General features: G+C 35.8%; 3 protein-coding genes across 5 annotated transcripts; 2 read left to right on the top strand and 1 right to left on the bottom strand.

Moving 5' to 3' along the window:
• Window positions 1-127: 127 nt before the first annotated feature.
• On the bottom strand, window positions 128-4,760 carry LOC147288330 (Zinc-finger domain of monoamine-oxidase A repressor R1 protein). 2 transcript variants are annotated; one of them, XM_086241600.1, is made up of 13 exons: window positions 4,365-4,760; window positions 4,051-4,148; window positions 3,872-3,958; window positions 3,626-3,773; window positions 3,068-3,514; window positions 2,221-2,372; window positions 1,834-2,031; window positions 1,647-1,737; window positions 1,406-1,574; window positions 1,106-1,213; window positions 907-1,003; window positions 633-747; window positions 128-466 (listed from the first exon to the last, which is right to left on the bottom strand). In XM_086241600.1, the coding sequence occupies exons 1-12, from the start codon at window positions 4,503-4,505 to the stop codon at window positions 678-680; spliced, it is 1,806 nt and encodes a 601-aa protein (XP_086097726.1). In that variant the 5' UTR covers window positions 4,506-4,760; the 3' UTR covers window positions 128-466; window positions 633-677. The 2 variants fall into 2 exon arrangements, with proteins under 2 accessions (XP_086097726.1, XP_086097728.1); XM_086241602.1 differs by having other exon boundaries at window positions 4,327-4,441.
• A 4,187-nt stretch (window positions 4,761-8,947) lies between these two features.
• LOC147288329 (Rhomboid-related intramembrane serine protease family protein) lies at window positions 8,948-12,084 on the top strand. Of its 2 annotated transcripts, none has more exons than XM_086239620.1 (7): window positions 8,948-9,068; window positions 9,769-10,261; window positions 10,355-10,571; window positions 10,707-10,872; window positions 11,166-11,336; window positions 11,516-11,670; window positions 11,794-12,084. In XM_086239620.1, the coding sequence occupies exons 2-7, from the start codon at window positions 9,775-9,777 to the stop codon at window positions 12,038-12,040; spliced, it is 1,443 nt and encodes a 480-aa protein (XP_086095746.1). In that variant the 5' UTR covers window positions 8,948-9,068; window positions 9,769-9,774; the 3' UTR covers window positions 12,041-12,084. The 2 variants fall into 2 exon arrangements, with proteins under 2 accessions (XP_086095746.1, XP_086095748.1); XM_086239622.1 differs by having other exon boundaries at window positions 9,056-9,130.
• A 131-nt stretch (window positions 12,085-12,215) lies between these two features.
• LOC147288328 (membrane protein PM19L-like) lies at window positions 12,216-13,500 on the top strand. Its single transcript, XM_086239624.1, has 4 exons — window positions 12,216-12,506; window positions 12,713-12,890; window positions 13,009-13,057; window positions 13,166-13,500. Exons 1-4 carry the CDS (start codon window positions 12,374-12,376, stop codon window positions 13,283-13,285), a joined length of 480 nt encoding a protein of 159 aa, XP_086095750.1. The 5' UTR covers window positions 12,216-12,373; the 3' UTR covers window positions 13,286-13,500.
• Window positions 13,501-13,505: the final 5 nt, after the last annotated feature.

Raw genomic sequence — 13,505 nt, 5'->3', positions numbered from 1 at the left:
TCAGATGACGTGTCCTCATATTATCCATTTTCTTTTCAGTTTTTCTTGTTTCATAAATAAATATATGCAATATTTTGGATCTTAATATGCAACAATTTTGCATGTTCAACAAAAATAAATCCTTTGAAATATGATCTGGAAACATGACATGCATCATTGAATTTTCAAAATGATATCGGAAATTACTTTCACCATTACAAAAGTTGATTCCATTGTTGTTTACATTTTCCCCATTCAAAATAAAATCCAACTATTCAAGAATTTCGAACCCCACTTGGGCCACTTCTGAGGTAGCAGCTGGCCTTGTCTCAAGTTCTTGGACGGCCAAAATACTAGCAACTTTAATGTAAACACACTTCTTTTACATGTATACCCCTGTGTATTCTAAAACATTAAAAAAATGGAATTCAAACAAAATACATTTGAAACAAGTACTGAAGCAGCTGTGTATCTTTTAGTCTCTAGTCTGCACCCAAAAAACAAGAATACATGTCAGACTTCATATGCTACTTATTTTAAGTATAAGCAAAAGCCTGTTTTCACTAAGAATGTGTAATGCTAATGCCTATAAAGGCTAAAAGCACACACAAATAGAAAAGGGTATGCAACTTAGGAGTTAAATGCAACATTACCCCAAATCCAATGGCTAAAAAAGTCATATTAACCATAGCACCGAACTAAATGTTTTCTTCATTACTTTCACTAGGAAGAGTTTGAAGAACATGTTGACTCCCAAACGCTTTTGCCCTGCAAACCAAGCAAACAGTTAAGTGCATCGACAAACAGTTTTTTACAGAACAAATTTGCTCTCAAAATATTTAATCGCATGTCTTGAAAAAGTAGTTGTCTCGTTTCAGCACCATAAGCAAATACATTAAAGACGTTGAAAATTTTAAATGTGCATACCTTACAGAAGAAAAGTATTTGTCAAGTGTTTCTTTCGTTTCAGCACCATAAACGAACCATTTTTCTTCAGATGCAACTCCATCCCAGGTTCCCATATCTGTACAAAAGATGAGGCATTGAAACAGACTTTCCAGTATGGTCAAGTGTGTTGTCATAGACTGGAAAGCCACACATTATATTTGACACAGTTAAAACTAACCTTGAAGCAAAACATCATCACTATTATTGCCATTCAATTTCCAAAATGCTTGACCATCAACATCCAAAAGATGAGGCTGTGTTCGAACAGCTTCAGATTTTTGCCCCCCTACAAAATATGTCAAAAGAATTTTAACACAGCATGCATGAAAAGGACCCGTAAAAGATATGAAAATTTAATAATTAGCAAAGTGAATTAGAAAAAAAAACACTCCACGTATTCTTAAAGACAGTTTTAACACCAATTCTGAAAAGAAAATAAAACCTGTATGAACTGAAGATATTAAGAAGGGGAGCATACTTTTAGGTACCGTGCCCATTGCTTCAAGCATCTCTGCATGAGCTTGAGCTGTATCACTCTTTATTTGTGCAACAATAGATTCATTTTCTGAAACTGAGCGAGGAGCACCATTTTTTGCAATAAAAGCCTGAGCCACCTCATTCTGCAACTTTTGTTTGAGACATTTCTCCTGTACATAGGATTAGGTTAAAACAAAACTACACATAGGCTCCAAAGATGCTTGCCTCATTTACTAAATTACCTTGTGCTTTGCCGCAGCAAGCTTTTCTTTTGCTTCCTTTTCTCTTTCAACAAATTTTGAATTTTGTTCATCGATCCAGTCTCTTAGTGTTCTGGAGAAAATATTTAAAAGTTATCATCATTCTCTTAAACCAGAAAATGGGACATTTATGAAACTTAAATTTACATATTATATTTCTTCTACTTACGTGGTGCCAAGAGCCTCATCACAAAGGAAAGTTAAAAGTCTAAGTTTCTGAGAGAAGCTTAACGTATCATATCCATCACCACCTCTACTGAAACAATCTGAAGGCAGTTCCTTCAATAGATGTTGGGATTCAGAGATGCATTCCCCCAAAGTTTGGAACCACGAATTTTTGTTGCTTGTTTCATCTGAAGAGGGAGACCTAACAGGAAATGATGTTGATGGTCAACTATTTCCCCAAGTATTTTGTTTAATAAACTCAACCAGAAAAGCCTTGATTCATAAAACTACATGGATTTTATTCTCCATTCAAGCTTACTAAAGCACTACATTTAATTAAACACGCGCACACACACACACACACATGCAAGTTACTAGGCAGAATTCTTACTCTTGTCCCATATCTTTCTGTATTAGAGACACAAGTTGGGTGTGAAATCTAATTACTGAGGAGTATTGCCCAGGGCGCCCATTTCGCCCACTTCGCTGACGTACTAATTCTCTAAGTACAGATTCAGCTTGCACCTTTTTGAAATTAAGAACCTAGAGGAACAACAAAAATGAGACTCTAGGTTTAATGGTATATTCATAAATGTTTTAGCACAACAAAATTAAATATGGACTAGTAAGAACATTTCATGTAATAGAAAACATGTGAATTCTGTGAGCATTTAAACATGTATGAGACATTGTTCAGTATCCAGTATTATAAAAGTATTCAATGGTCAAGCACAAAGTGAGCATTAAGTTCTTGAGAAGTAACAATATGCAGCCACTTTTTGCAAAAGAAGTTAGAAGTAGCAATATGTAGGTCTCCTCTCCAAAGACCCCTTTTTTGGCAAGACCACAAGTAATGATTTAAGCATTTATACATGTGAATCTCACATAAAATATTGAAGAAATGGATCTCCGACTTACAAAGTTAAGATTGTGGAAGCAGTAGGCAAGGCCTTAAAATGACAGACGTGTAAGGAATCATAAAGCACTAATTAAACTTGAATTATTGAAATTCAGTTACAAAATTGTACACACACACACCCCCCCCCCCCCCCCCCCAAAAAAAAAAAACTAAATATATCCCTTACCGTCTTAGGATTCTTAGGTAAACAGTTGCCCACAAAGAATAAAAACACTACAGTTACAATACAACTATAGAAAAGAATATAGCAAAACAATCACAACAAGATTTAGAGCCACAATTTAGTCCAATATTTGATTGAACAAAGGTCAGGGATTACCTCTCCAAAAGCTGCACAAAATTCCAAAAACTGCAGAGCATATCCAACATCCTCAGGAGATAGTTCAATGCCCATTACAGTTGTTAAGGGGGTGCCCTGAGGAAGAGGAAGGTCATAATCAACTTCTGTGTTCACAATATTCATAGGTAAATCCTTGACTCTGCGGCGGCGGTGCTCTTTGACATTCTTGGCCTTGGCATCATTATTATTCACCACATTAGGAACTCCTGCACCTCGCACTTTCCCACCATCTGTATCTTTTATTTCCCCATAGACTTCGGGCTTTTGCAGACTACTGTCCTCTGACTGAGCATCATCATCTCTGCTACCATTACTAATTTCCTTCAACCCTTCCCGCTTTGTTTTCTTAATTTCATTCTCATCAGAGTTCAGTGTTGATTTTAAATTTCCATCAACAGAATTCTCCTTCCCTCGTTTCCTTGGTTCCTATCAAAAACTCAAGAGCATAAACTCATTTAAACAGCACTGTCTCAACAAAAATAACACAAACTAAAATCAAAATGCAGCCAAAAAATACTATAAGCAACAGTAGAAAACCTTGTTTGAATCACCGGTGCTTTCAACATTCTTGTCATGACCTAAATTGTCCGGCCCTTTCACACTCAACATTTCAGAAACACAACAAAACCCAGATTTCTTGGCAGAGAATACTAGAAGACCAGTGGGTACTTGACCTTTATTCTTCCTGGAAAAACACATTTGTCTAATAAGCATCGCCAAAACAATTACAATACAAGCTATTAAAGAGATATATGCTTGGTTACTAATGTGAAAAACACTTACCTGCAGACACTACAATTACAAATGTCTCTACATTTGGGACAATTCCAGTCATCCAAAAGTGCCACCTCTTCTGCTTTCTCTCCATATCTAATTTTCAGTATGACACCCAATATCAAGTTATGCCACAATCTTTATTTGGAAAAACAAACAGAGAAAACAAAACATTCACCAACTCTAACCTGTTTGAGAGGCATTTGTGACAATAGTTAATGGGACAAAGATTTTTCCCCTTTAGTTTCTTGCACGAAGCCACAAAATCCATGGTCTTTTGCCGGCACTGTGGCATTTAACCCACAAATTAATAACTAAATAAATTGACCAAAACAAGATATTTTACATCCCATAATTTCTGACAGTTATCTTGTCACCCAAACAAGAAAAATAAAAAAAACAAAAAGGCCAAGAAAGATTTATTATCCGTTACTTTCCGAGATTTTCTCATCAACCAAACATACCCATGAAAGGTTATCCGAAACCCAATAAAAAAAGTCACCTGGTGACAGGTTTTCCCGTTCGCAGAATCGTAGATTCGGCCTCCGACGACACGAACACCAGGGCACTTACTCCTCCTCTTGCTCTCCTTTCTCTCAGCTGCGGCATTGTTTTCCGAAGCAGAGCTCGAAGAGACAGCCATTTTCACAACAAGAGATCTCTTACACTCACTCTCTCACTCTCTCTCTCTCTCCCTCTCAGTCTCAGTCTCAGACAGTCAGTGACTCAGTGTGAGTGCGTGTCTGAGTGAGTTGAGAATTTAACACTTGAAGAGCATGCGAAACGCTCTTAACTCTTTGACCTTTTTTCGAAATTCATTCCCTCTTGCCACTTCCCAGACTGGCGGGACAAATTTGATTACGCGTCAAAATTTCGGATTTCTGATACTTGGAATTTGGAATTTTTGGAGGGGGCATCAAAATGAAAAGGCGCCTTCTTGCCATCTATAACAAATTTCTCTTTTGGCAAAAAGCATATTCTAAGAATATTTACTTTCTTTAAAAATTTGGTCAAAATTACGTTGGTGGTCTCCATAGTTTGGGTCTAGTTTCACTAAAAGTCTTTAGAATTTTCATTTTTTCAATTTTTTCTGTAATTTCCTATCAGTTGAAACTTGAAACTTGAAGACACATACTTAATTTCGGCAACTTGGTAACCAAAGATAGCAAGTGGCACTCTCCAGTAAGAAAATTTAATTAGTGACAATGAAACTAAACCACCATAAAATCTAAAATGCCCCAATTCATGTGTTACTTATTATTTTTGTCAAATAAATTTGTTGAATTAAGAATGTGTCGTCAAATGACAATCGTTAACAAATTATAGGGAAAAATTTGACATAAATTGTAACTAAAGGGATCTTAGTAAAACATGACCAAGCTACAGGGACTTAAAACGTAACTCGACCACAAATTTTACACCAATGACTAAGTTTCCTTTGAAGACAATCCCAACTCTAGATATTTTTCCTTAAAAGTTTCATAATTTAATTTAAGACATTATATATTATAAGACAAGGTTATAAAATTCTAGATATGAATTTCTATATATTCTCAATACACCCCTTACAATGACTAAGTTTCCTTTAAAGACAATGGCAACTCTAGATATTTTTTCATAAAAGTTTCATAATTTGGTTTAAGACATTATATATTATCAGGCAAGGCTATTAATTCTAGATTTGAAATTCTATATGTTCTCAATACATCCCCCCTTACATTTGACCTGGCTTGAGTCAAGTACATGCACAATTTATACTGGGTGGTGTGACTTAAGCTAAATACGTGGACAACTTATATAATTTATACGGGATGACGTGAAGCACATGTAGTCATTTAACATAACACATAGATTAGAGCACAAAACTCAAAACCAATTGAAAATAAGTGTTGAACCCAAATACATTATTGTAAGGCAAAGCTATAAAATCCGAATGTGAGAAAAGATTCTCAATAGTTTCACCAATGTTTACCTAATACATATTATAAACTCTACGTTCATAGATCCCTTAAATCCTATAAAATATCATTGTTGCAGAAAAATCTCAAATTATTTTGCACACAATGCGTGTGGGCTAAAATTTCAAATCATCGAAAATTTTCAAATTACCACACTCCCCAAAGCACACTTTGACAAACAATATGCGCGGGGAATATACATTAATTATGTATTACAAGTCTACAAACAATAAGAATTCTCCATAATTATTCTCTAAACCTAATAAATTAAGTCTATAGTATGAAATGACAATATTACCTAGAAAACCACCATTTCATAAGCCAAAAAGATTGTTATTTTCCCCTCATCTATTAGGGGTGGGCATAACTCGCTCGTACTCAACAAAATGCTCAACATGCCTAACTAGGATCGGGTCAACTTAAAACATATAAATAAAAATGAAAACGGGTGAATTTTAAAACATATAAATAAAAATGAATACGGGGGTGCATAAGGTTAATGTGTAAACCGATTAGGATTAGTTCGATTATGAGTTTAGGTTATAACCCGCTCATTTTTTATATTTATATAAATAAATATTATATTTAATACATTATAATTATTTTATAATGTATTAAATATTATATTTGTTATATTATAACTAAAAAATTAAAAAATTTAGAACTCAACTCACCAGTCACCAACACCATCTCTCCTAGAACCCTAGCGCCGACAAACATCTCAGCTCTAGATATGTAGTCGCTTACCACTCCCAACGACCACATCTCCCTTATCTTTGACCATCTATCACTCAGTCACCGCTACTATTGTCAAGTCTCATTTCTCCTCTCTCAATTTATCCCGTCTCTTCTCGCAATTTTTCACAACACCGACACTACCTTTCCAGATCTAAGCCAATTGTCATTGCTACCCACCAAATTGAAAACAAATCAACACGCCTGATCGACGAACTAACGAATGCTACAACTGAGCCAAACCAACGGCAATGATGGGTCGGCTGGTTATGAAACCATGCCTTTAGGGTTGCCGGTAGGCTGTGTCTCAACCCAATCAATGTCCACCCTTACCGACAAAACAAAATCTCAGATCCCCAATTTTGAAAAGTAACCAATTCAAATTATACGCTTTTATAAGTTAATAATAGTTCACGTAACATAAAATACAACTCAATTTAAAGGGAAAAAATCTCTAAATTTATATGATGAAAAAATTCACTAGACTACATACATAGTAAATAATAATCATTAGTAAATATAGTTTGACGAGATTATCTATACATTCACTATTGCATTATGAGCTACTCGTTACAAAATCATTACAAAATCATTACAAAAATTCAATAAATTAAAACAGTCGAATTCGAACAAACATTATGAAAATGCACTTGAATATAAAATGAAGAATATTAGATAAGTTTTTTACCTCTTGTGAAGAGTGAGAAAGCTAAGGAAAAGGTGAAATGGTAAGAGATTTTGATAGGAACACACGAGATAAGACAAGTTTTTGAGAGATGGAGAGGCAAACAAAGATAAATTGAAAGATGTCTACGCTATTAAAGTGAGGGAGGGAGAGGCAAAGAGATAAAAATATAGGGGACGGGGCGGGGCATCTAGGGTTTTAAGGGTATGTTTGTAATTTTACTTTGTTTCACCCTTATTGAATTCGTGTTATGGAAACACTCCTATATGGGTGCTCGAACACAACACGAACACAACACGAAATGTGATTGAGTCCGTCTTAAACGAGCCAAGCCAAACCAACCCGTTATACACCTCTAACATAATCTATAACCTAGGTAGGTATAGTTCAAGCTATAAGAATAGACTATTGAACTAGACCTCCCACCATACTAAATTAGCCTAAATAATGTTTTATTTTCATTAAATTTTTTTAATAATCTAAAAGAAGATAAGGGAGAAATTCAAATTCTTATTGTAAGTATGAGCTCTTAACTCCCACTTCTTAATTATAAACATGAGTTATATAAGCATACGTAAACATATAAGGTTTGAGCCCATATGACATGAGCATGAGCATAAAATGGGCCCGAATAAGACACAACTCTTTTAACATTATTTTTTAAAATTTTTAAAAAACTTCTTAACAAAAAATTTCATATTTTCAAGTAAAAAAATAATAGTATTTAATTACAAGGAAGAAAAACTAATATGAGATAACTTTTTAACTCTAAACAAATTAAAATAAAAAAGGGCCTATAGGCCACCTAGTTTAAAGCACGAGAACGAATGAGTCATGGGTCATGCTGGATTTAGGTCTTAAATATCTAGGTCGACACAAACACGACACAAAATATGTATAGACCCAAATTAAATGAGCCATTTCGACTCGTTTGATACCTCTATCTTGGTTTCACATAATATTGGCCAGTCAGGCTTTAGTTTTTTTTATTTTTTATTAATCAACCATTGTCCATGAGATATGAACTTAAGATGTGCTCTAACTAAGGGAGATTGAGTGTCATTACTAGACCAAATGATAAGTCAAGCTTTAGTTGACTATGCACATTATAATTCGATGATTGAAGCGATTTATTTTATAAGTCTCGATATAAATTAATATTGTAAAAAGTTAGATAAATCGAAAACTATTTACCTATTTGATTATATATTCATCATTTTAAGTATTTATTGAAAATATTAAGTTCATCAATTTATGTTGTCAAAATTAGATATCTTAACGATATATGATTTGTCTAATTTTTTATATAGAAAATATTTAGATAAAGACTTAACAAACAAGATGATTCAGATCAATCAAATATAATATAGAATGGATGATACCAGAGATCTTGCGAATAAAATTATTTAAGAAATTTTTCGATGGAAGGGCCCCATTATATGCATTAATGCATATGCATATTATTATTACATTTTATACAAGATCAACAATTCACACAAGACTGTGCGTTGACCCTTGATTTTTGATAGGAAGGGGTGCAGTGTATGGCGTCGATCAAACCCTAAACCATATCGGCGGTGAGTCACGCGTGGCAGAATCCTAATGGGCCAACAGAGATAAGGGAGGATTCCCTTGGATTTCAATCCTTGTCACTGTTCCTTTCATGGGACAGTGTCAGCTTTTCATGGGATTGCAGTACATATGTCTGGCCACTCAACACTTTAATTTATAAGAGTTCCAAGGAGAATACAAATTAACCTCAGGAGTGTCCCCCTCCAAAAGCTCTGGAAAAGTGGAAATACCCATCTTTAATTAATTTGGGATTCAGGTACCCGACTGCCTTTGGCATCTTTGTCTTTACTCTTCTGGCAAACCCTCTTCAAGTAGAAGGTTTTCTGCTTTGTCTTGTAAAGTTGGCCTTTTGAGTGTCCTCTGGTTGGTTGCTGAGAAAATAAAGGAAACTACTGCAAAGAAAAAGTCTCCTGCTCCCTCGCCTTGTTGTGTTAACAGCATGCAACTGGAACTGGTGGCCCTTTGAACTAATGAACTTGAAATGATAAATGATAAATTATAAATAGAAATTTATTTTTCACTGAACCAGGCAGAGTATAGTATATGTCTATATGATTTTATCTTTGTGAGGTCAACTTGCTTTTGACATATTTCTATATAATGAGATTCAGGGTACAGTACTAGCTTATCAGGATGAGATTTTGTTGTTGGAAACTCTACCATATACACATGCACGCACATGTGCATGCAGTACTAGCTTAGTGTTGGCCATTGTCTGCAGTTTTCAGATTTCTTCATATTATTTTATATCGATTCGTAATAAGTGAATCTTGGTCATTGGTTAAGTTGATTCTTGTCAGAATTTCGGGGTCCAGATTCACCGTCTAACAACATAATGAGAACATAAGATGCTTATATTGCTAGACTATTTGGCAAAATAACATTCCCCATTTTATATATATACATATTCTTGTTAGAGGTAGTTTATGAAACCTTCTTGTTCATTCTTCTTTCAGGATTACATGGCTGTGGTTCCAATATGCTACAAAGTGCCAGACAAAGGCAATACCCAACCGATTCATTGTGTAATAAGACAAAGTGATAAAGATTTTGTGTGTCATTCTATTCCTACTCTTAAGGATTTGAGATGCTTTCCATCAATATCCAGAGATATGGGCAGGAATTGGCATTCTGCATATCTTCATACTGATATGTTAACTAAAATGAAGACAAGAGGGGCAAGTGCATCATCTAAAGGATCCATTTTTGAAAATAATTCACCAAAACAAAATCTTGGCGCGGTTTGGTATGCATCGGATTCTAGTCTGCAGGGGAAGCAGTTCAAGCAGTTGAGGTCCTTAGATTCTTATTTTGAAAAGCTCCAGAATGGCACAAATCTGCCTCCAGCTGATTCACACAAAACAAGGGAGCAACTCAATAGAGATGGCCATTTGGGATCAAAGAAGGGGTTGGAGTCTCTTGATGCTTATCTTGGCAAACTTAATAAAGGTAAAAGTATTTTCCATCTTATATGTGGTGACCAACACTGAGTAGTTACTTTTAGCAAGGACAGTTAATCTTGTATTTTTTTTATTACCTCAGATGCAGACTCAGAAACTTATACATCATCTACATCTGATGATCTTGCTACTGAAGACAAGCCAATTGCAAAGCCCTTATCCATCAGTCAAGATTCTGAAAGAGGTGATGAGATGAAACTGAAGAGGTACAGAAATGCTATAAGTACAAGTGATGGCCATGGTCCAGAGAGTTCTCAAGATTTACTGCAGTATAATGAAATCTCTGATCTCTACTTAATGTAAGACCTTGCTCTATCTAAATTATAATATTTGACTCTGCTGTAGCTTAGTTTTATAGCTGATATGTTTCATTTTCATAATCAAGATGAAAATCTGGTAGCTAACATGCTTCTTTGTTCATTTCTTGGTTGCAGAAGTATATTGGCTTCTATAAACATTGCAGTTTTTCTGTTTGAGATTGCAAGTCCAGTTAGGAATTCTGACTTAGAGCTCTTCTCTCTTCCTTTATTATATGGAGCAAAGATAAATCATTTGATCCTGGTTGGAGAATGGTGGAGGCTAGTGACACCGATATTTCTGGTACAAGATTGACAACTGGGTTCGTGTTTCCATTCTGTTTCCATTTAACATTAAATTTTGATAATAGTAGTTGTGATAATTTGCATCAAGTATTTTAGGACCTTCATTTTAATGTGAAACTATTAAAGGGTTATCACTGAATTGCAGAGTATAGAAAAATTATGAATGATATGATGCATGAACTGAGTTCAATTTGTTGGTTGTTGGTATTATGCAGCATATGCATGTTTTTGTGTATATGATTGGCTCATAATTTCAAATGAGGTCCTCTTAGAAACATTTGGTATATGCAGCACTCAGGAATTCTTCACATAGCCATTGGTTGTTGGGGGCTTGTAACATTTGGGCCTAAGGTGTGCAGAGGCTATGGTTCATTCACATTTTTCTTGATTTATATACTTGGAGGAATCTCTGGCAACCTGATTAGCTTTCTTCATACACCAGACCCAACTGTTGGTGGGACGGTAAGAAGCTCCAACTTCTTTTCTTTCTGATTGATTCTAGACCTCATTTTTTTCTTGTTCTGTAAATTCCCACTTCTTGATGTATCGTATGAACTATCACTTCATTGATGTTGAATGCATAAGCCTACACCATTTCAGCTTAACTTAGTTTGAAATTAAGTCCATAAAGTTGATCACAGGGACCAATATTTGCCATGATCGGAGCTTGGCTCATTTATCAGATCCAAAACAAAGACATAATTTCAAAGGATGTTTCAGACAGTATGTTCCAAAAGGCAGTAATTACTACAGCTCTTAGCTTCACATTGAGCAGTTTTGGTCCAATTGATGACTGGTAAGGTTAAAACTTAAAACCAAGCCAAGTATATGAGAAAAATCAAAACTTGTTGGTCAAAAACTTGATTTTCTAGTGATTTTAAATTTGATTCTGACACACTTTGTTGGGTAAATGTTGCAGGACACATTTTGGAGCTGCATTCACAGGTATAGCATATGGGTTTTTGACATGCCCAACTCTTCAACTGGATGATGCATCACCATCTTCAAGAAGTGGTCAGGAGGAAGGGATCACACTTGTCAGACGCTATGCTGATCCTTGCAAATCACTTTTTTTCTTCACTGTATTTGTTCTTGTTTTAAGCTCTTTGCTTTTCTTTGTTGAACCTCCACTCAACGCCATTGCATCAGACAGTTTTTCTCTGTAGGACAACATACTAATTACTAAAGGCCTTCTAATCGTTCAATTTTATCAGTGTTTGTTAGATTTATCATAGTAATTTACATTTACGCTTGACGACGTCGTTTATCTATGATGTAATGCAAGTGACTTTTTTGTTCCACATGACTCCCAAGTCCCAACTTAAAGGCACCATATGCTACGACTGACACGTTTGTAGTTGAGTTCCTAACAACAAACCACGTAATCTTGTGTCTTTTCTTCCATCAACTTGAGTGAATGACCACCGTTAACAAAGCTCTGTGAGTCACTCTGGCTGTGTGTTGTGCTTGGCTGCTTGAGCTAGCTAGCTTTGACATTAATGGCGGTTGGAAGGGGTGGTAGAGGCTTAATGGGTCCTCTTCTAGCAATGAACTTGGTGGTCTATCTCATCATGCTTGGCCTGGCTGGATGGTCCCTTGATAAATATATCGATGGGGAGCAAAATCACCCTCGTAACTATGCTCTCTCTCTCTCTCTCTCTCTCTCTCTCTCTCTCTCTCTCTCTCTCTCTCTCTCTCTCTCTCTCTCTCTCTCTCTCTCTCTCCTTGTCCTTTCACAACCCACACACACAAAACACATGGTTAATTCAGTTGGGTTTTGGGCTTTGAGGAATTTTTAAGTGTTTGGCCTCTTTGTCTCTCTGATATACCTTGTACAGATTTGGGAGGGAATCCATCGACAAGCTTTTTGCTGATCTTTGCATTGATGGCTGGGGTGGTTGGGGCTTGTTCTGTGCTTTTTGGGCTGATGCATCTTCGTGCATGGCGAAGTGATAGTTTAGCTGGTGCAGCATCTTTAGCTATCATATCATGGGTTATCATAGCTCTTGCTTTTGGGTAATTCACTCTCACCTTTCCACCCAAAAAAAAAAAAAACACAAAGAAAGAAAGAAAGAAAGAAAGAAAAGAAAATATAGACTTTGATAATTTTCTTTGTTCCATTCTTTTTCTCCAGTCTGGTATGTAAGGAAATCATATTAGGTGGGCGCAGAGGAAAACGGTTGGTAAGAGGATTTTAGCAAATATAAATTTACATATACGATGTTCTTTGGTGTTTGAAGCAAAACTATGTGATTAAACTAACATTATCCTAATGAACTGGTGATTTTCAGCAAACATTGGAAGCCTTTATTGCAATATCACTACTAAGTCAACTACTGTACCTGGTGCTACTGCATGCTGGGCTGTTTAGCAGCAGATATGGACCAGGTGGAGCTGCCATGTTTATCTGACTTCTGTCCCTATCAGTAGGTGTAAATTAAGTACCCAATTTCTCTCTGCGGCATTAGCCACGCTTTGTGTGTGTGTGTGTGTGTGTGTGTGTGTGTGTGTGTGTGAGAGAGAGAGAGAGAGAGAGAGAGAGAGAGAGAGAGAGAGAGAGAGAGAGAGAGAGAGAGAGAGAGAGAGAGAGAGAGAGAGTACCAGGAACTTTGTGTGTGTGTTTGTGTATAC

Source organism: Dryas octopetala, chromosome 4 (genome assembly GCF_963921425.1).
Source record: "Dryas octopetala chromosome 4, drDryOcto1.1, whole genome shotgun sequence".
NCBI lineage: Eukaryota > Viridiplantae > Streptophyta > Magnoliopsida > Rosales > Rosaceae > Dryas > Dryas octopetala.
Note: the sequence above shows the minus strand (reverse complement) of the source record. Positions and strands in the feature narration are given on the sequence as shown.